The sequence below is a fragment of the Cannabis sativa genome, chromosome 2 (assembly GCF_029168945.1).
Source record: "Cannabis sativa cultivar Pink pepper isolate KNU-18-1 chromosome 2, ASM2916894v1, whole genome shotgun sequence".
Lineage (NCBI taxonomy): Eukaryota > Viridiplantae > Streptophyta > Magnoliopsida > Rosales > Cannabaceae > Cannabis > Cannabis sativa.
The window spans coordinates 54514962-54539094 of NC_083602.1; the positions used below are offsets into that span (position 1 = coordinate 54514962).

The following is a 24133-nucleotide window of genomic DNA, read 5'->3' on the forward strand; positions in this document are numbered from 1 at the left end:
AACTCTGCAAGTTCTCTTTTATACACCCAATTAAATCCTTCAACACTCTAAGCATCATCATAAAATACAGCCAGAAACACAAGTGATCCTGCAATTCAATACAAACCACCAACAATTGAATCAGAATAACCAATTGAGAACTTGTAGAAAAGCAATCAATAATCGTGGAAAATAATAATCAGTCAATCATCGAGAAACAGTCGATAACATGTCAAGAAATCATCAATAACATGGGACAAGAAAGTTTAAAAACACAGCTATACACACCATCAAAAAACTATCGACAAATAATCGAGAACGCAAAGATAACATGCCAAGAATGACTTTTTTTTTTGCTAAAACACATCTCAATCATGATTGGAAATGCAAAATCATTTGCCATTTCGACAAACTGTCGAGAACCTATTGAAAAGCCTTCGAGAAAGGTCTTCCCTGACCTTGAGACATCCGAGTGGAGAACCTTTCGATAACCTATCGAAAAGCCTTCGAGAAAGGTCTTCCCTGACCTTGGGATATTTGAGTCAAGAACCTTTCAAGCACTTATCGACAACCCGTCGAGAAAGGTCTTTCCTGACCTTGAGACATTCGCGTTGAGAACCCATTGAGAACGTATCGAGAAACTGTCGAGAAAAATATGAACACATAGAATACTCCAAAAAATGAGATCTCGCGATTTTAGCAAAAATTATATTAAAATCAAAAGGGTAAAATGGGACGCTTGTGTAATTAAAGGAATTAATTGGTACAAATTAATAAGGGGAGTCAAAATTGATATGAGGTGTTTTATTAATCATAAAAAGTGAAATTTCCCTTTGCAAAATAGTCCTTTTTTTTTTTTTTTTACATGTGGCGCTTAATTCATTCAAAAAATTAATTTAATATTAAACAAAATCAATTAAAACCTCATAAAAGACCATGAATGGTCGCAAGTGAACGATTCTTCTTCTTCTCCTCCTCTTTCTTCTTCTTGCTGGTAAGACCAAAAAGATCAGTCATTGTTCATGAATGGTGGCAAGTGGTGGTAGCCATAGACAAAAGAATTTGAGATTCATTCTAACAGAGGTAAGCCCCAAATAATTTCCTTGTCTCTTCTCATTCTGCTTCTTTTCTTTAATCTTTTTCAGTTGTAGCCATTAATATTTTTCTTCTCTCAATCTCTTATTTACAATAACTAATCATTCAGAATTATAATGGAATCAACAAGTGATGCATCAACCACAATACCCACACCACCCAATAAACATGAACATGTAACATATATATTTTATTACAGTCTTTTGGATTATAATTTTAATTTTTGTAATTTTATTGATAAAAGACCTTGAATTTGCTCTGAATAACCATAAACGACATTGAATTTATACTATGCGACCATCATGGTCTTTTATGTTCTTCAACTAACTTTAAAGAACTTGAATTTTCTCTGAACGACCATAACGACCTTAAATTTACATTATGCGACCATCATGGTCTTTTATATTCTTCAACCAATTTTAAAGAACTTGAATTCGCTCTGAACGACCATAAACGACCTTGAATTTACATTATGCGACCATCATGATCTTTTATGGTCTTCAACCAATTTTAAAGAACTTGAATTTGATCTGAACGACCATAAACAACCTTGAATTTACATTAAGCGACCATCATGGTCTTCAATCAATTTTAAAGAACTTGAATTTGATCTGAACGACCATAAACGACCTTGAATTTACACTATGCGACCATAATAGTCTTTTATGTCCTTCAACCAATTTTAAAGAACTTGAATTTGCTCTGAATGACCATAAACGACCTTGCATTTACATTATGTGACCATCATAGTCTTTTATGGTCTTCAACCAATTTTAAAGAACTCGAATTTGATCTGAACGACCATAAACGATCTTGAATTTACACTATGCGACCATAATGGTCTTTTATGTTCTTCAACCAATTTTAAGAAACTTTAATTTACTCTGAACGACTATGAACGACCTTGAATTTATACTATGTAACTTGAATTTGCTCTGAACAACAATAAACGACCACTAAGGTCGCACACAATCGCACAATTTATTGTCAAATCTTTTTTAAATTATGTGCGACGACCATAAAGGTCGCATAGGGTCGCACCTGGTTACACTATATATTTTCATACCACGTGCAACCCTGTTCATTTAGTTAAATTTGTAATTCTTTTTTATACTTTTTATATTTATGTTCTTATCTTTTATATATTTTTTTTTCATTTCACACATTATTATTGTAGATGCCCAAAACTATATTAACAACAGAGCTTCCATGTATACCTTGTGCCATTACTACTAATACAGCTGTAACATCTAAAGTTACCATCAAATCCCCGCTAAGTATAATAGGCCAAATAAAGAATTGGCTCACTAAGTCTAACTAGGCTGTTTTTAAACATTAATCCTAATTGGATCGTCTCTTGGATCTCGACACTAAAGTGTTTTTTCCTGGCACTTTAGTTAACTAGATAGTTTTGAGGAGGATAAATTGCCAAAAGAGGCATGAGTTATAGTTTTTAATTAATGGAAAACCTGTGAGGTTTTCTTTCCAAAAATTGCAATAGTATTTGGATTGTACACTAATGGTGGCCCAACACCTGAAGAAATGGAACTTGTTTCTTCTAAGAATAAGTTAAAGGAAAAGTACTTCAAGAACACGATGTCTATTAAAATAACAGATGTTCCCAGTGCTCTAGATATAATATCTAGAAAAACAAAGACTAGGGACAGAGTGAAGTTGTACTTAATCTATTTACTCAGTGCATTTCTAATAATGCCAAGTCCTTCTTCGGTAATAGATCTTGAATGACTACAACTAGTGGACAATCTACCAATATTTGACAATTATTGTTGGGGAAATCTGGCATATGAGAAAATAATAGAGCAAATTACAAAAAAAAAATATGAAAAATAATCCAACTGAGAAGGATATAACTAGTTACTCTTTAGTTGTCCTTGGATATTTTTGGTAAGAAATTTGATTATGATTATAATTTATTTAGTTTATTTATTTTTGGATATTTTTTTTTGTATTTTGAGATATAATTTTGATATGAATTTTTCTTTTATAGATATAGATTTGTGAAGCAGTGCCAAAGTTGGGTAAAATGGTAGGATAAAGAGTCCCAGAAAATCATATTCCTCGATGGCTTGGTTGGAAACTTAATGATAAACATAAAAATGTCACAGTTATAAGATTATTAGAAGTAATAAAAAAATAACATTGAGGTATTTATCCATATGCAAAATTATTTATAGTCTTGTATTAAAACAATATGATCAAGAAACTTATGTTAGTTTCTTTTTGTCATTGTCATGGACAACATTTTCTATATCGTAAAAGTAACTAAAATCCTCGACTGTGGGTTCTTGTTGCGTGTATTCCATATACATTGCATAAAACCCAATGATTATTCGATAGCTATTGGGTGTGAGTTGGAACGTGGAGATGCCGTAGTGTGTCAAGATTGCCTTTACAAAAAAGTGAAAAGGAAGGGTGATACCACAGCGAATAATGGGAACTGAGACTACCCCATTTTGGGTCAGAATGATCGCTGGGTTGGTAAAAGGAAGATGAGGGTGTTGCATCGACATGGACTTCATTGTAGCAGTATTTATTAGCTTCAATCTCTCACACGTCATCAAGTCAGACTTCCTAACCTGCGAGATTAAGTCTTTGCAGGAAAATGGCTTGTCCAAAAGAGCATTCTCTATTGAGTTCAACTCACTTTCCTCATCATAGTGCACCCATCTCGCATCACTTTCCATGAAAATGATGTCGTCACACTCCTTCTTGAATAAATTCTCAGGTATTTCACCTAGATTATTTATATTTGTCAAAGGTTTTTCTTTAGCTTCCTTTGCATAATGCTTATGCGCTTTCTTGCAGTCTCCACCAATATGTGGACCTCCAATGATGGTCAGGATGTTGCAAGGAGCTCTGGAAACTCTTGCATCCTCTGAGTCGTCTACCCTATATGCTCTGTGATTGGCTTCTCCCTTTTTCTTATACTGGCCAAACTTTCTTCGTCTGATCAATTCTTCAATCTCGTCTTGCAATAATCAGCATTCAAGAGTGGTGTGGCCAATATTGTTATGATACTTGCAAAACTTTTTTGGATCCATCTTGTTGCGATTTCCTCAGATCGGTGGTGGTTTTCTAAAATATCGTTATGTTCCTCAATCGTATAGATATGGTCGCGAGTGATAGAAAGTTTGGTATAATTGACAAAGCGTGGGCCTCCCTTCCACTTTGGGGAGGTATCCTTCTTTGTTGGCGACTAGACGAGTTTTGGGCTTCGTCACCTTGTTGGACTGCAACTTTTGGGACTGTGTTTAGGACTACATCCTTTGGAATTCTTAAATTTTGGACTTCGGGATCCCAGTCTTGGTACTGGGGATCCACGCTTGTCCTTGTTTGACTAAACTAATAAATGTTTCCGTATTTAGCGATATTTTTGTGATACGAGACTAAAAAATACAAAGCACATTGTTAAACATTGTTAATCATCGTGAAAACTTGAGTGTGATTTATGGACGTTTAGTGATGTGCTCTACAAATTTTAGTCTCATATCGTAAATACATCACAAAATTATCGCTAAACATCGATAAATACGCAAATATTTCTTATTTTATTCCAACTCCACAGAACATGCTAATCATCGCTAAACTTCATCCCTAACCTCAAATTTCGTATATCATTGCAAATACATGATTAATAATGCAAATTATTGCAAAAAACTAGAAACCCAGAAAAAACGCAGTTAAATACAAAAAATTTAAAATTTAATTTTTGGGCAAAAAATCAACAAAACACAAACATAAATGTATATATTTGTTGAAAACAAACTATATACATAATAGCATTATTTTGAGTTCGACGATGGGTGCTCTGGTAAAGATGGACTGACTTGTGTGTGTGTGTGTATGTGTGACTTTCTAGAGATAGACGAGAAAGAGAGAGAGGGAAACATAGAGGTTTGGTTTTATTATTTGAGAGGTATAATTAGAACTAAATAAACATATTAGCACATTTTCTTTGATGTTTTGTGTAGTGGTATTCTTAGGGACATGTTTAAGCATGGTAACTCAAATTTTCCTTTATTAATATACAATGTAGTATGGACACACTTAATATCAAATATGTGTCCACGTAGAAATATTGATTTTTTATTGGTCTAATTTTTTAAATACATATTTTTTAACTTTTAATATTAGTATATTGAATTTAATAAATTAGAGAGAACAAATAGTTAGGGGGTGAAATGCTTATTTATTCTAATTTGACAATGGCACACCAAGGTCTAATGTACCAAATTAACTTTTTATTATTCATGTAGAACAAAAAGTAAGAGAATTGTCACAACTTAGTAATATAAATAGTTTGAGAGAGTATTTATTATCGATTATAGTTCAGAGATATTATTTTCTCGATAATAATTTAAGAAAAAAAATACTTGTTGATTCTTTTAATAATTTAAGTTGTATCATAACTATAAAGTCAACTATGAATTTAAACAATAATATGCAATTCTCAATTGTTATAAAAACCGCGCGAAGCGCAGTATCTTTTTCTAATAATAAATTATATCAATTAAGTTACACATTTTATACAAACTACAACCAGACTATGATTGGTGGTTGTCACCAATGTGGAACTAGATGAGAGGAGCTACCACAACTTGAAATAATATTATTTTGACTTCATCATTGTTATTTGGCACTTAAAAGTATCTAACACCAACTTGATACTTTATATTTGGTTAATTATTTTTTTTTTTTATGTTATTTATTAAATCAAAATGGTTAAACCCAATATCAAAATACACCAATAACATCTTGTGAAGCTTACACTTTAAAGAGCCTTTTATTATGGTTTACTCCTTTCCTTCACACTCAATAAATTGACCTGCATTAATTAAACTATACATTTTAGTCCCATTGCATTACAATATATTTAAACTCTAATTTTGATAATTTTTTCTATAAATGAATTGAAATTTGGTAGATTATAATAATAAAAAATATAATAATATTGCAATACATTTTAAATTGGAGAGCCTCAATTAAGATAAAATTTAGTTTATATATTGCAAGAAAAAAAAAATACTTAAGTGATTATAAATTATCTAAATCAATGATATATTAATCATTTATATTTTTGAATGGTATCACAATACTTTTTTTTAGTGTCTAAATTAAATTAATTACATATTATTATATATAATTAATGTGTGTAGAATTTAAGTGTATCTAAATCATATTCATTTTATAATTCTTGAAAATTGCTTAAGCTAATTATTTTATTCATTAAATAAGTTAAGAAGCAAGACAATTAAAAAAATTAAACATAATAATATTCAATTGATTCTTCAACTAACTTAGATTTTCCATCTATTTTTGTGCTTCTAAAAATTACCATCCAAAAAAACTTAATGTTTTATAATATACCACCACTTAACTTTCTTTGATCTTCTTTATTAAACTTATTATAAATGTAATTATAACTATCTATATATACCTGGTTGTTGCATGGAGGATGCTAACTAATAATGACTACCAAACAAGGCACCCAATCTATTAAGGTTACCACAAGAAGTGGTAGTGGTGCCTTGTTGTCTGAGAATTTGCTGTTGAATTACCAAAACAGAAGCTGAGCCTCCAAAATCACTTGCTCCCACATAATCTCCTATTACTCCTAACTCATGCAAATTCTCTGTCCAATCCGAAAGACCTGACACAAGCACAGGATTTATCCCTTGTTGTCTCCCCACAATCCACAAATCAAACGACCCGTCGTTTACAGCTTGAATCGCGGCCACCGTCTCCGCCCCATTCCTCACAACCACTTCTCTGTACACCACCCTGTTGTTCGCTTCATTTTTCACCCAAAACCAAGTCACCACTCCATCATCAAGCTTCTTCTCCATCTCATTATCTCCTTCTCCATTAAACGACAGGAATCTCACCACCGTTAATGTCACCTCGGGGTTTCCCAGCATTCGATCAGCATAAGCCAATGCCTCCCTGGCATCGGCTCCCCCCAAGAACAGAACCGCAAAATGGTGTTGTGCATGGCCAAACGAGGCTGTTGCCAAAGGGTTCCTGAGATCTCCTTTGTCGAGGAATATCCCAACCGAGCAGGGTGCATGGGTGAGCACTAGCGAGTTCACTGAACGAACACCTGTTCGTCTTTCTGAATCGTCTGCCACTCCTTCCATCTGGTCGCTGTTGAAAGGTAAGATGATGAGAGTTGATTTGTGGAGGAGGGCTTGCTCGCAAATGTCTTGGTACATTGTTCGTTTTGGGGTGACCACAGTGTAGGACTCGAGCTTCACGCATTCGGATCGAGTTTCTTGGTAGAATTCGAGTGCTTTGTGGATGGTTACTGAGGTTCCGTATTGGGTTGGGACGTGGCTTTGTTTTTGGTGGTCGATGAAGATTGGGTTGGCTCGGCCCATGAGCTCGATTAGGCATAGTGAGGTGATGGAGAATGGTGTGGCCGAAGTTGGGTTGGAGGCTTCTATAAGGGTGATTAAGCCAGCCACACTTTCTTGGTCGAGAATGACAAGTAGGACTCGAAGATCTGTGCCTGGTGCTGTATGTTGAATTGTTCTCTTCTTGTTCACCATGTAAGGTTTTGTGGGGTCATATAGAACACTTATTAAAGGTGAGCATATGGCACTTATCATGGTTGTTAAAAGAACCATCATTGTGAATTGAGATTGCTGTAGAATCTGAAAAAGAAAAATGTATATACATGAATCAGAATTATGAAATTTCAAGTGTTTATATATTTGAGAACATAATATTTATATATATATGTATATACCTGTTTGTCCATCCAGTGAATGAACAATAAAAGTTCCACCTGTCCTCTTACGCTAAGAATAAAGCTCAAAGCAAGACTGTCTTTTAAAGACATTTTGAAATAAAGACAAGCCAAACAAGTGGTAGCAATTTTAGCAATATAACCGATAACAACCATGGCCAACAAAGGTTTCAAACTTGGCCATGCAAGGTAGATAGTTGAGACATCAGTGTACATTCCTATAAATGCAAATGAAAAGGGCATCAAAATTTCAGAAGCAATAGTTTCTACACGCTCTACAAGCATGGATCCGAGTGGAGGGCCATCAGGAATGATGAGCCCAAGCCACATAGGTCCATTGGCTATAGCCAAACCAAACATGTCAGTGAGGAATCCCATTGACATAGCAAACGTCATTATGAGCACTAAATAAGTTTGCTCGACGGGTTTTCCATTTCGAGCCCTGGAAGCTAACAACTGCATAAGTTTCCTCACACCGACCAACATTAACAAGATAAGGACCATTGAGAGCAGGTACCAGCCTGCGTTTTTGCTTTGGGCTTCGGTTTGCTTGGATGACTCGAAAGCTATGAGCGCATTGATTCCAATGGCATCGCTTATAACTGACGTCGAAAGGGCCATTCGACCGAGGTCAGAGCTGAGGAGGTTAAGCTCTTTGAGGAGAGGATATAAAACAGGGAAAGCTGTTATGGCGACAGAGGATGAGACAGCTCCTATTGATGATAATGTGGCGAGATCCTTGTCCATCGTTGGGCGTAAGAGGAATCCGACGCCTATGATTAAGCCCATTGGGAATACAACTGAAGCTAAGGCAATCCACACCTGTTTCTTACCTGTTTTGGTGATTAGAGTCATGTCCATTTTCACTCCTGATACGAACAAAAAGTACATGAATCCCATTACTCCAATGTTCTTCACCATGAAGTCTGCATTTTCTGGAAACATAAATGCAGTGAACCTTTTGCTTCTCCCTAAAACACTTGGCCCAACAATTATTCCACCCTTATTTGAACAAAACAAAACAAAAAAATTATTATCAAACATTGCTAATAAGCTAAAATTAATCAAATTTTAACTTAGGAAATAGAATAGCATATTTTTTACAACCCCTATAATTTTATTATTAAATTAAACAACATAACTAGAAAATAAATCCGGATAACTGAATTCCAACAATTTTTTCTTTTTACATAAGTTTATTCTATTCAATCGTTATATTAGTATATTAATAAAATACTAGCAATGAAGAAAAAGAGAGATTTTTTCATTTTTACATTTCAAAATAGATTTTTTTTGTATTTTTATGGAATTGTACGTAGAATTTCTTAGTGTAACTTGCGCTGCATCCTAAATTGCAACAAAAAATGGTATAGAAATTCCTATTGCAACTAGCGCTGCAACTACTTTAGAAACCCAAACTGTAAATTTAAAAAAAAAAATTAAAAATATAGTATATGATGTAATTCTCTTGAAAAAAATATACTACCTACTAATTTATTGTTAGCAAATGATCATCCACATATTTATTTTACCATTATTTTCTTAATCCAAATTTAACCATGAAGAAGAAAAACTTACAAGGATCTCAGAGACAATCCTAGGTTGTTTAAGAGGCGAAAGAAGAAAACGAACAATGCGAGTGGCGATGACAACGAAACTAATTTCTAACAACATTAAAGGGAAGGAGTATGTCATGCTGGTATTGTCACCATAAAAAATGCCGAAAGGGTGACTTGATTGATGAGTCTTTTGACATATGAATAAGCCACCGGCTGGAATCACCGGTGCATCGTTTTGAGCTTTCACAGAAACATTAGCCAGATGCATCATCATCGTCCCATACAGGCTTGAAGGTACCACATCCGACTGCGGATGGTACAACGGGAATTCCCTTACCATATCTCCCAATTCAATACAACACAACACTAAACACACCTATGATATTCGATGGTTTTCTCTTGTTTCTTTCTTGGGAAAGTTATATTTATGAATGCAACCTTAACCATGCAAAACTGAGATCAAGAGAGAAGAGGCTATTGAGTAAGTGGAAAGAGCCAAAAGGATTGTGGACATGCGTTAAAAGGGATGATATGAAAATATGATCAAATGTTAACTCTATTTATGGTGTTTGACTATATATATTTTTTCTATTTAATTTGCTCCGATTTATGTTCATGTATATGTAATTAATAATATATTTTTATATATATAATAAATACTAATATGAAACATAACCATAAAACCATAATCATAACTTTTTTGGGTTGGTCATGTACACCGAACTATATTTTTTTTCACGTAGCTAGTCTTTTGTTGTTTTGTTTGTTCTGTTAATTTGTTAATTTTGTTTTAAGAATAATCTGAGACTCAGATTATTCTGAGATATAGATTCATTCAATTCTATAGAAGATGATTTATACAATAATTGTTAGCAGTTAATTAAATTTGTTAAATGCATAGCTGTATTGACTTATTTATTATATATAGTATTACTCTGTTATGTTTGCGTAGTAGATTGTTATTACATAAGAACAAATTGATGAATTTTACATGAGTTTATGATTTATTTTAGTTTCTCATTCTTTTTTTAAATGGCCTCTTTAAAAAGTGTATGTGCGATAAATGTCAAAAGTAATAAAAGATATGATTAATTACTATTAATAATAATATGATCACATTAAAATTTATGAGTAAAAGTAAAAAGAATTATAACTAATTATAAATTATTATTCTTATGTTCTGACTAAAAAATCCGTGGCTAAAAATATTAGTCACAAAAATCACAATTTGTTGTGATTAAATGTATTTTTAGTCACAATACTTATTGTGACTAAAACTAAACTAGTGACAACTTATATCTAAATGTTATGCTTTAGTCACAAGTAACTTTTTGTTGTGACTAAAAGTCACATTTAATTATAAAAAACTTATGTTGTGACGAAAAAGTGTTTCTTTTTTTTCTTTTTATAGTGAACTATTTACAAAAATATGACACATTTTTTTTTCTTCATATTTATGACATGCAAATTTAATTGTACTAAATATAACATTAAAAAAACTTAAAAATATTAGATAAATCATCATAGATAGAAAAAATACTATTAAAAACTTAAAAACTCGAATATAAATTTTACTTCTATATAATCAAAACAAGTTTTTTGATAAAAACACTAGTTTCTTGATAAAAAAAAAATCACTTTCTTGATGAAAAAATTAGTTTATTGATGAAAGATCTTTGGTGAGTTTTGTTCCGATCGATCGTTGCTGGATGGGTAAAAACTTAAAAATTCGTATATAAATTTTACTTTTATATAATCAAATCCAGTTTCCTGATGAAGAAATTTTTTTTAATGAAAAAACTAATTTCTTGATAAAGGATCTTCAGTGAACAATTTATTTTGAAAATTAAATTTACATATGGCATAACAAATTAATACCATAACATAGTTTTAAAAAAATACCATGAAAATTAGTCAAAAACTTAAAGCTACCATATTTAAGTAAAAAAAATTAAAACTCATATTGAGTGTAAATTATTCATAAACTACCTGAATCAAGGCATGCATATAATAACCAAGCTACCAAATATATGATTTTTTTTTTGGAAAGAGTTAACTTAGTTAAATAGTGTGCAACTCTATTAGCTAACCTATGACAATAATGGTACATTTCTTTTTTACAAACAACTTTTTTATTCTATTAGAACCAATGTTGTGATCATAGCTGTAGATATGTGCATGTCGCGGGCCAGTTTGATTCATATTTTGAAAAGCCAGTAATAATATCGATCATGTCGTGTTGGCTCATAAAAAATATGGGTCGTGCTATACTGTACCAATATTTTAAAGCGTAGACCTCATACGACCCATAAGCCTATATTTTCTTGCTGTGCTTTTCTCAAACTTATCTGTTTTCATAAATAGGTTAGCCAATTTTCTTATACGAGTTCGAATTCAGACTTCACTTTTTCACTATTTTTTTTACAACTAACAAGTTAATCACTAAATTATATGTATTTTTTATATTTTTAATTTCTTATATAAATATTCGATAATACTTTACGCATAATCATTTAAAAAAATTAATTAGAATGATTAAAAATTGAATTTTTTTTAATAAAATATAAATTTGTATTATTATAATTTTAAAATTATAAGAATTTTTAACGTGTTGTGCTTTTAGGCTACTCTATTCGTGCTTACATACCGTGTCTTCGGGCATATTGTGTCGTGTCGTGCTTAAGTCTATTTTTTTGTATCTTGTCGTGCCAATTTGCAGTATTGTGCCGTGTTGTGCCTAAGCCCATATTTTTTCATGTCGAGTCGTGCTCGTGCCTTCCAAACTCGTGCCAGTTTCGATCATGCCATGTCAAAAAGTTTGGCCTGTATTTACATCACTAGTTGTGATGTTATCATTTTTCAGAAATCGATTAAGAAATACATTAAGCTTAAGGAAAGTGATAAGAAGTAAAGAAGATAAAGAATTTTTACGTGGTTGGGGCGTTAAAGAACATTAGTCTACAAGTCATTATTATTGAGGTCTTTGGCTATGGAGTATTTTACACAAGTGTTCTTTCTAAATTTTTTACCAGAGTGTGTGGCCAAATTTGTAACCCTGTGCATGAAGGGTTAAAGCCATATTTTTAGGCTGGAGTCAGGTTTACGGATAAACTCGGACCTGTTAGGGCTTGCATGAGATTTAAGCCCATTGATGGGGTAAAATATATTGTAATATAGACTTTCCGCCAAGTAGGTGAGGCCCAATTGAGGGATAACCATCGTCCGTACGAACTTGTACAACTTGATGTTGACCTGTGGCCATGCGCTGCCAATTGTGTATAGTTACTGTGAGGGTAGTGGATGTTGGACAAAAGGTAGTTTGCTTTTTGTATTGTGTGCCTTTCCCTCCGACATAAGGGAAAAACCCCTGATTCTGTGGTGTAAGAGGTATTCCACGTTAGATTGAACCCGAAGGGTCGACCTCTATGTACCCCTTGGACTAATTGTCCTGGATACCCACGTGGCATTTGTTTATGCCTTCCTAGATGCTCGATAATCCAGCTGTGTTAACCTTCTGGATTTGTAGGTCAGACTTTACCTGTTACCAAATATTTATTGAATCCAAACTTTTTTTTGACTTCATTCTTGGGCCGGGCCGCTTGTCTTTTTGGGCTTTGTGAATGGGCCCGTAAGTTGATTTAGAACACTAAATGCACACGTGTCACCTATCCAGAAACATGGATAATATTTACCCCCAAGCCTTCGAGGCTCAAGAGTCGCAGAGGCTTGCAGCTACCATCCAAATTCACTATAGTACGCGAGACCATGACCAGCTCAAGCCCTTTAAAATCCCAAAGTGGGAGGTTGTAGACGTTTGCTAAATTTCTTGTATTCCGTGAGTGGATTGCACGTGTCTCTGATTTCTTGGTTCGTATGTATCTTGTAGCTTGAGAAAGTGCGTGAAGCCTGGGGTTGCAAACTTACAACTAGTGATGTCAGCTAGATGATCTCAAGGCGAATGTCATCATTATTATTCATAGGTTCTGTACATCACATTTAATGGCGATCTTTAACATTCCTAGACCGTTGGATTTCGAAAGGTTTGTTTCTTTAAATGTGATCTAGGCTGTTGGATCGAAGGCACAGAAATCACAATAAAAAAGATAGTTATACATAAATAAAAAAAAAATATATTAACATGGAAAAAAGAGATGAGAGAGATAACACGAGAGAAATAGGAGCACCATGACTAGTGTTGCACATAAACACCACGGGGATGGGAACCCGCGGGCATCTGCCCCTAATGGGGCAGGGATTCCTCAGCTTAGCAGGGATCAAAGGCGAGGACGAGGTTAATTTTACGTACCCGAGTCAGAGACGGGGTAGGGTTAGGGAAAGTATTATCCACCCCGATTTATCCTTGATTATATATATTAATACATATAAATTATAATAGTTAATAACTTATAATAAGTATATGTTGGGAATATTATCAGGATCTAGATCTATTAACAAGTATGTTGATTAACATCCTAAATACGAATTCTCTAAAATAATGAAATAAACACATAAGGGTTTAAGAAAACCTTACATTGATTGCAGCGAAACATAACGACTCTTTCCATTCAAGATTTCTAGCCCTTGATTCATTTTTGTAGCAGAGCATTATCAAGATGTGAACCTGAATCTCTTTCTCTCCTTTGGATTTGGTTACCACCGTCTTACTCACTATGATTAAATACTTGACTTGCTATGTGTGGGCATGGCACTCTATCACTCAAGGTTCGAATATAGAAGAACATTGAAGGAGACTGAAATCACTATGGAAGGAACTCTCTCATCTACTGGTTGTCTGACATAGAAAATTAGGTTTGATTTGGTTGAAGGCATCAAGTGGATGAGTGAGAGCATCATGTTCCTCTTATAGTGTTTCAACTAGGGCTAATTGTTGAATTATATGGATTAAAAAAGAATAAGATATTGGGCAATAATACACTTCATGACCGTACACTATAATGGACCAATCTCTAGTTACAATTTTGCCACTTTTCAACCACTTATTCTTCTTTCAATAATACCATATTTTTCAATTCAATCCTATAAATGCCAAAATTATTTATTTAATAATTATAATTAATTACTACATAAAATTTTCATTTATATAATTTATTAATTAGACCATACAAAGTCTCTTAATTTACAAATTGACTCCAAAACCTCTTTTCTTCACAATTAAGCCCTTGCTTAGTGAAAATTCATAAATAAAACACAATCTAATTTAAGAATTATAATTGATTAATTAAAATTAATTAACTGATTCTGCAAGTAGTATTATCTCAACTACTGAGGGGACCATGGGCCTATATAACCGAGCTTTCAATAAGGGTGCGTTTGGAAAGCCACAATGTAATTGGATTTGTGTGTAATTGGAGGTAATTACACAATTTGACATATTTGTCTGACCATGTAATTACAATGTAACTGTGTACTTGGAAGTAATTGAGGGGTTTCAATTATAATCTCCAATTCTCATGGCCCCCATGAGAATTGGATGTAATTACACTGTAATTACTAAAAACTTTCCATATTAAACATTAGCTACTAAAAAATATTATTTTCCCATGTAATTACTAACTATTTTGCCAAACAAGATATTAAGAATTCATATGTAATGACCACCTCATATCCAAACACACCTTGCATTTTAAAATATAGTGTAATTACTAAACTGTGTAATTACCATCCTAGTAATTACCCTACCTAGTAATTACACAGTTACTTCCAAATACACCCTAAGTAGATCTAGAATTTACCAAGTAAATTCTCTAGCTTATAATTCCATCTTGCGCCACTAAAGATTTAGAATTGAATACACTCTTAATTATATAGAACGCTCTATATGTACCACGATATAGATACGTTATGATTATCTTGTTACAACCCTAATAGTCAAAGATCCTCTTACAGTGTAGAGTAGAGTGTACATATATACATACATATTATATATTGTTTTCACTTTTTAGTTTCTCATACAGTCTAAACTTCTCTCCAATAGGTTGAGTTTGTGGTGTGTGTGATAGTGGCTCTAAAATAGAAGGAAATTTGAGGTTAGCACTCTATTTTTTTTTTTTTTAGTATAGTATTTTTATTTTTTTTTGAATAATATTATTTTTGAAACTGATTTATTCTGTTATTTTTTTATTATTAATATTATTCATTCACTAATTTATTCTTTTGTTTTTTTTATTATTAATATTATTCATTCTTTTTTTGGTAGCAGTTTTTTTGTCTTGTACATATACTGTATATATATATTTATTAAGATTTGAGAAGTTTTAGCTTATATGTAAATTTTATAATATATATTTATTAAAATTTGTAATTTTTATCTTATATGTAAATTGATATGTGATATATGTATAACTTTGCATGTTGGCTAGTAATAATTAATGAATATACATAAATTTATATATACATACACGATTCACGAATAGAAAGATAGATTATAATAGTAGAACAAAACATCATTTTGTATTTTATTTCTTAATAAGATGTATGAAATGTATATAAGTATATGTTGTTGTAACTGTTTTCTTGCATTGATTTTTGCATGTTTATATTTATGTGTCTTACATATGTTATTTATGTTTATATCTACATATAAAGTTGTAATTCTTGTGAATCTTGCGGTATATTATATATATATATATATTTGATTTTATATTTAAATATATATATATATATCATATTATGTATAAGAAAATATTTTTATGTAATATATATTTTATGTTTTATTATTTTATGTTATTTTATTTTATACATTATACATTTGTAATTCTATAACTGTTTTTTTTTTTTTGTAATTTATAATTATTTTCGTATTTTATCATGTGTGTTGACCTTTTATATGTCTATTATTATATGTAGTGGAACTATGAGTGAGATTGAAAAAGACACACCATCAACATATGAACAAATAGAAGGAGCAACAACACCAAATACACTTAAAGAAGTAGACTCATCAACTCCTCCAAATAATATTGATTTAGAAACTCTAACTATTATTGACGATGAGAATATTCAGGTGAAGAGAAAATTGACTTCTTTTGTTTGGAAATATTTTAAGAAGATAAAAATTGAAGGAGTTGACAAGACAATTCGTAACTATTGTCAAAAGAAATTGGGAGGATTAACATGGAACGAGACATTTACATGATCACTTCAAGATTTATTCTCTTAGAAAGAATCGTGATATAAAACAATTAATCTTGAATCCAAGTAGGAAGAAGGATGGAAATACTTCTCTTGCTGCCCACAACTTTGACCAAGAGTTTTCAAGAGAAAAACTTGCTAAGATAATAGTTTTGCATGAGTATCCACTCAATAAGGTTGAGCATAATAGATTTAGAAGTTTTGTCAACTCTCTTCTCCTGCCATTATTCAGACATGTATCTTGAATTACTATTAGGAGGATATATTGAAGATATATGAGAATGAAAAGACCAAGACAATAAACTCAATGAATGACAATCGTAGTAGAGTTGCGATTACAACTGACATGTGGACATCAAAAATAATCAAAAGAGAGAGTATATGGTGGTGACTGCACATTATATTGATGATTCTTAGATTTTGCGTAATTGAATTATATGGTAATATGATAAATTACTTATAATTTTTTTTATTAGGTCAATATTTGATATCAATATATGCTAATTTTTTTTTTGTGTATCATTCAGGTTTATATATGTCTGCCCCTCACACTGCTAAACTTTTAACAAAAGTGTTGATGGAGTGTTTGATTGAATGATCTATTGAGTGTAAGTTATCTACCCTTACCTTAGATAACAGTACTGTGAACATTGCCATGATGGATCAAATAAAAAAAAATTGAGAAATCCTTCTTTACTAATGAAAGGAGAACTACTTCACATGAAATGCTCTGCTCATATCTTAAACTTGATTGTTCAGTAAGGACTAGGGCAATTCAAGGTGCCATAAAAACTATACATGAGAGTGCAGTTTTTTGGACTGGCACTCCAAAAAGAGTTGAAAAGTTTGAAGAGGCTAAGAAAGGATTATCATGCTCTAGCAACAAAAGGTTTGTGTTTGATTGCAAGACTAGGTGGAATTCTACTTATTTGATGCTTACTAGTGCAATTATTTATAAATAAAGATATTTTTAGTCGCCTAATACATACTGAAAAAAATTACAAAAAAGAACCTAGTGAGCAAGATTAGCTTTTGGCAAAAGTTATGTGTGAAAAATTGAAGTTGTTTTACAATGTAACTGAGATATTTTCTGAAACTAAATATCCTATTGCTGATCATTTTTTCTCTAAGATTTGTAAAATTTGGTTGTTGCTTAAGGGGTGTCTTAAATCTTTCTATGATGAGATTAGGATTATGGCATTAAATATGATGGATAAATTTGAGCAGTATTAGACTTCCATTCATGGCATATTAGCTATTAACTGTTTTGGACCCAAGGTTCAAGATGAAATTGATTGAGTATTACTTTTCTAAAATTTATGTTGGTGAATATCAAAATAAAGTTGAGCGAATTAGAATGTTGTGCTATAATTTAGTGAAAGAATATAAACCGAATGATAGAAAAGAAAATCTTCTTGATCCTTTATTCAATGCTTCTGGAGTTGGTGGAGATAATGATGGGTTTGTAGATAATTTAGTTGGTTTTGCCTTGTTTATTAGTAGTACTTTAAATGTGAAAACTTACAAGTCTTAGTTAAACTTATACTTGGAGGAAGCAGTTTTGCCTAGGAGTGGAGAGTTTTATATTTTAGCTTGGTGGAAGACAAATGGTCTTAAATATCCAATATTACAACAAGTTGTTAGAGATATTTTGGCTATCCCAGTGTCTATAGTTGCTTTTGAGTCTGCTTTCAGTACTAGTGGAAGACATGTGACTCCTTATCGTAATAGGCTTCATCCGAACATGTTGGAGGCTTTAGTATGTACACAAGATTGGCTATGAGATGAGAAACTAGGTATGTTTATTTTAACTTACTCTTATTATTTAATTTTTTTATATTAAAAAATCAATCAATGACAATATTATTTATTTCTAAGATGCATCAAAATATGAGGCTTCATATAGTACATTCTTTGATGATGTCGAAGATGATGAAGCAGTAAGTTAGCATATATTTATTTGTTTGTTCATTATTTTTTCCTTTAAAATATATATTTACTTAAACTTGATGACATTTTTATTTTAGGGCCCAAGTTTTGTGGATTTTGATGCTTGAAGATTAAAAACTTTTGAATAGTGGTGGTAACTATTACTAGATTTCAAAGTTGAAGATGAAGACATTATTACAATTTTATTAAGTTTTGTATGTTTGTTTGGATTTCAAGTTTATGTTTATGTTTTAAGTTTATGTTTATGGATTTTAAGTTTAACATTGAAGGATTTTTAATTTTAGATTTATCTAAATGACTATCAATTATATAATGAATTTAATTTTATGTTGTTTTAATTTAGTGTTTGCAAAATTTAATTTTGAATATATATAATTATTTATTTTTGTAAATTTTTTTGTAATAAATGGGTCCCTCTTATGGTGTCCATTACCGACGGGGATTCCCCACCCCATTCCTCGATGGGGAATATGCAGGGACGAGAAAAAAAATAATAAGCGAGTACGGGGCAAGAAATGCATTCCCCGCATTGCCCCGTCCCCATGTGCATCCTTAACCATGACAGAAGCAAATTGCCGATGATGGGAGACAAGAGCATATCCTTCCCAATCTCTTTTGCTGTAGTGTTGGGCTCGACGTGGCTGGAGAATTACAGGGGTGAGGTTGTCAAGGAGTGGCTACATCAGAGAGAGAGAGAGAGAGAGAGAGAGAGAGAGAGAGAGAGAGAGAGAGAGAGAGAGAGAGAGAGAGAGAGAGAGAGAGAGAGAGAGAGAGAGAGAGAGAGAGAGAGAGAGAGAGAGAGAGAGAGAGAGAGAGAGAGAGAGAGAGAGAGAGAGAGAGAGAGAGAGAGAGAGAGAGATAACTAGGGTTAATAGAAATAAGTTGTGTTAAATAATGAGTCACCATTGATATCGACACATCTGAGATCGACAAATGTTCGGGTTCGAGAGTTCATCTATTCAATCCTTTTCCTTCTTCTTGTTGTTGGATATCTCGTTCATACACATCTTCTTTTTGTTTCTTAAGCCTATAGTGAGTTATAGACAGAGTTCGAAAATGTTAAATCTTTGTTGATTCTATCATACATTATAGAGTTGCAAAAACTTTTAGATAGGTATCCTACATTTGAACTGAATTCTTTCTAGTTGCTCGAGAACAATTAGGAGATTCTATAGAAGAAATACAGGGTTCTACTTCTAGCAGTAACATGCTATGGGGTGGCGATCCTACCTATGGGATCAAATTAATACGTTATAAGAAGAAATATTTGATAATCAATTTCATCAATTTTATAAGTATTATACCAAATTCTATCAATCGAATCTCTCTCTCTTTTTTTTTTTTTTTTTTTTTTTTTATAAATACGAGACATCTAAGTCATACAAGTAAAGAGACCCATTCATTGATAAGAAAAAGAAAAAAAGTGAACAGTGATTAGATTGATGATCATATAGAATCTTGGGTCTCGAATAGTGATTGGATAAATAATATAGAAATAGAGCTCTTGGTTCAATTCTCTGCCTTAACGATAGAAAAAAGGATAGATCAAATTCTATTGAGTCTGACTCATAGTGATCATTTATCAAAGAATGACTCTCGTTATCAAATGATTGAACAACTGGGAGCAATTTACTTACGATACTTAGTTGACATTCATAAAAAGTCTATAATGAATTATGAGTTCAATACATCTTGTTTAGCAGAGAGACAAATATTTCTTTATCATTATCAGATAATCACTTATTCACAAACCTCCCGTGGGGCTAATAGTTTTCATTTCCCATCTCATGGAAAACCTTTCGCTATGCTTAGCCCTATCCCTCTCTAGGGGTATTTTAGTGATAAGTTCTATTGGAACTGGACGATCTTATTTGGTCAAATACTTAGCAACAAACTCCTATGTTCCTTTAATTACAATATTTCTGAACAAGTTCCTGAATATCAAGCCTAAGGGTTTTCTTATTGATGATAGTGACGATATTGATGATAGGGATGGCATCGACCGTGATTTTGATACGAAGCTGGAGCTTCTAACTATAATGAATATGCTAACTATAGATATGATGCCGAAAATAGACCGATTTTATATCACCCTTCAATTCGAATTAGCAAAAGTAATGTCTCCTTGCATTATATGGATTCCAAACATTCATGATCTGGATGTGAATGGTAGAATTACTTATCCTTCAGTCTATTAGTGAACTATCTCTCTAGGGATTTTGAAAGATGTTCCACTAAAAATATTCTTGTTATTACTTCGGCTCATGTTCCCCAAAAACTGGATCCCACTCTAATAGCTCTGAATAAATTAAATACATGCATTAAGATACGAAGGCTTCTTATTCCACTTGAAAAAGAAAATGTTCCATACTAATAGATTCAGGTCCATAACCATGGGTTCCAATGTACGAGATTTTGTAGCACTTACCAGGAGGCCCTATCAATTAGTATTACACACAAAAAAAAAATAAATTATAGACACTAATATAATTAGATCTGCTCTTCATAGACAAACTTGAGATTTGCGATCCTAGGTAAGATTGGTTCAGGATCATGAGATCCTTTTCTATCAAATAGGAAGAGTTGTTGCACAAAATGTATTTCGAAGTAATTGCTCCCTAGATCCTATATCTATCTATATGAAGAAGAAATCATGTAACAAAGGATATTCTTATTTGTACAAATGGTACTTAGAACTTGAAACGAGCATGACAAAATTAATGATACTTCTTTATCTTTTGAGTTGTTATGCCGAATCGGTCACTCAAGACCTTTAGTCTCTACCCGAACTCGATGAGAAATAAAAAAGCATTTTGCATAAATTTTAATGAGTTTTGAATCTTTGACATCACCCATATACTCAAAATATATCAAGAATAGAACTGACTAACCTTATCTAGGGAAAATTCACTTTGAAGCGACTATTCCCTAGATACGAAGATGCCAAGAATGGCTAGAGATTATCGATCTTAGTTAGAATCTGATGCAAATGCATGTGAGGGAGGAAATGATTGCACTAGTATTAGTAAGAGTAAGGGAAGGCAAGTGCCATGCCATTGAACTTTTTTTCTTCTTTGTACGAGTCTTTAAGAGTAAGAAATTTGAGAATAAGATCAAGAGTCTCTCGTCCATTAAGGTCTAAGTTGCGTTATACTTTGGGCATCTTCAAACTCCTAGTTCGCAAGGCACTTTTTCAACCCATCAGTCCATTGACTTGGCTACGATATAGGGCTATGATTTCCATTAAGAAAGAAGAGTTTACTGTTAGAATTTATTGGGGTCACAATTGTATATATAAAATGTGTGTTGGGTCATCAAATAAATAAGTCAAATTTATGTGGTCTATTTTGGAATAAAGTTTATGACTTAAGGGCATGATTGTCATGATTTTAATATGTGGATACCAATTAGACAATTTCTATATTGATGAGGGGCCAAATAGAAATAGTCAAAAATATTGCCAACAGGTTTGTCTGTTGGTAATATAACGGGTAATGGTCCCCATTTGCATCGTATCTTTTCACTCTTGTATCCCCATCACCAAGAGCAAAAGTTTACAGAGAAAGGTTTTGATGCAAATTGGAAGATCATACCAATTTAAGGTTATTACAAAGTCGATTCTATGGACTCCGGTACGCTTCCACTATTCCTTAATCTTATTGTTTAATTCTCATGAATTAATTAGGGCTATATACAGATTTACAGTATTTCAACATGTGGTATCAAGATCACCCTAAATTAGTTCTTGAGAATTTATGATAGTATTCTTTTCTGTATTTGGAATATTTGGTTAATCATGCCATATACATGTATATATTTTCTTAGTTTCTGTATTTGGAATATTTGATTATTCTTTTCTGTAAAGATATATATGCGATTAAGTTAATTTATATATATGTATTACGATTGAAGTTTTAATGCGACTGAAAGGAAACTGCAGAAATTTAAATGCATTTCTTGTATCAGTTTTCTTTCATAATAGGTCAGAAAGCCAATACATATTTAATTACGGTTTGTATACATATATATATATTACTTTAAAACAGTCAATACTGTGTTTGCGATTGAAGTTTTTGATTTGAATGTAATATATATAAAGGTGACTGTGGTTACTGTTAAGTTTTTTGTTTTTGGATTACTATTATATATATAATGTAGTAATCACGTTTGCTGCTCTTTGGCATATATGTATTAGTAAATCAATTACAGTTTTTCAATTCTATATATATTGTTTGTCCTTTTCACTGTTGTGGGAGAATGCCATTATAACATTCTGATTTCTTCATTGATTATTATTATTATTATTTTATTAAAATATAATAATTTTAAAGTAATAATAATAATAATTCAGTAACAATTAAATTTAAATTTTGGTTTAAAATTTATTAAGGATATTTAATATTTTAGTTAAATTAATTGAAACAAAATATCACCAAAGTGATCTCTTTTGTGTAGATTAATTTAATAAAAATATTATGATAATTGTGTGTATGTAATTCATAAATTTATTAATTAACCCAAATGTGAGTTAATATTTGGATGAATTTCATGCATGTTTGTGGTGATAAATGTGTGACAATTATAAGGTATTTTGTGTGAACAATGTGTTAGTCCAAAGATTGCATATTGTTTGACATAATTTATTATCAATGTTTGATCACTACAACAAGAGTACCGCTTACAATTAATATTACTGTCGAAAGACTTAATATTAATGTTGTGTTTGGTATCTTAAGATGGGATTAACCAATATTTGAATTTATTGTTTTATTTGGATTCTTATATGAGCATGTTATTTATGTAATTGTATTGTTCTTTTCAGCTGTTGCTAGTGTATCTGCTAATCTTAATTCGGTACCGGTCCTTAATGGTAATAACTTTAAGGACTGGAAGGAGAACATTTTTATTGTTCTTGGCTGCATGGATCTTGACCTTGCATTAATGATGGATCGTCCTGCTTCTCTTACGGATACCAGTACCTCCGAGCAAAGGAGGATTTATGAGAAGTGGGACCGTTCAAACCGCATGAGTCTTATGATCATTAAGCGCGACATACCTGAGGCTTTTAGGGGTGCGGTGTCCGAGGAGGTCACCGATGCCACAACTTTCCTTGCTGAAATTGAGAAGCGCTTTGCAAAAAGCGATAAGGCGGAAACAAGTACTCTTTTAAAGAAACTTATTTCCATGAAGTTTAAGGGCAAGGAAAACATAAGGGAGTACATTATGGAAATGTCTCACCTTGCTTCAAAGTTGAAGGCACTAAAGCTTGAGCTTTCAGATGACTTGCTTGTGCATTTAGTGCTTATCTCTCTTCCTCCACAATTCAGTCAATTTAAGGTCGATTACATAACTGCCAAAGGGAGAAGTGGACTCTTAATGAGCTCATTTCATTTTGTGTTCAAGAGGAAGAAAGATTGAAGCAAGAGAAGACTGAAAGTGCTCATTTGGCAAGCACCTCTAAAGATAAGGGAAAGAAAAGAAAGAATGAGGCTGCTAAGGATAAAGGTCCTGCACATAAGAAACAAACTCAAGCCAATAATGATGATGCTTGTTTCTTTTGTAACATGAAAGGACACATGAAGAAGGAATGTGCTAAGTACATTGTATGGCGAGCAAAGAAAGGTACATT

The 24133-nt window shown here is 32.3% G+C and overlaps 1 protein-coding gene across 1 annotated transcript; it reads right to left on the bottom strand.

The window, feature by feature from the left end:
• Positions 1-5549: 5549 nt before the first annotated feature.
• On the bottom strand, positions 5550-9947 carry LOC115720403 (cation/H(+) antiporter 24). Its single transcript, XM_061110627.1, has 4 exons — positions 9422-9947; positions 7844-8845; positions 6533-7748; positions 5550-5920 (listed from the first exon to the last, which is right to left on the bottom strand). The coding sequence occupies exons 1-3, from the start codon at positions 9740-9742 to the stop codon at positions 6558-6560; spliced, it is 2514 nt and encodes an 837-aa protein (XP_060966610.1). The 5' UTR covers positions 9743-9947; the 3' UTR covers positions 5550-5920; positions 6533-6557.
• Positions 9948-24133: the final 14186 nt, after the last annotated feature.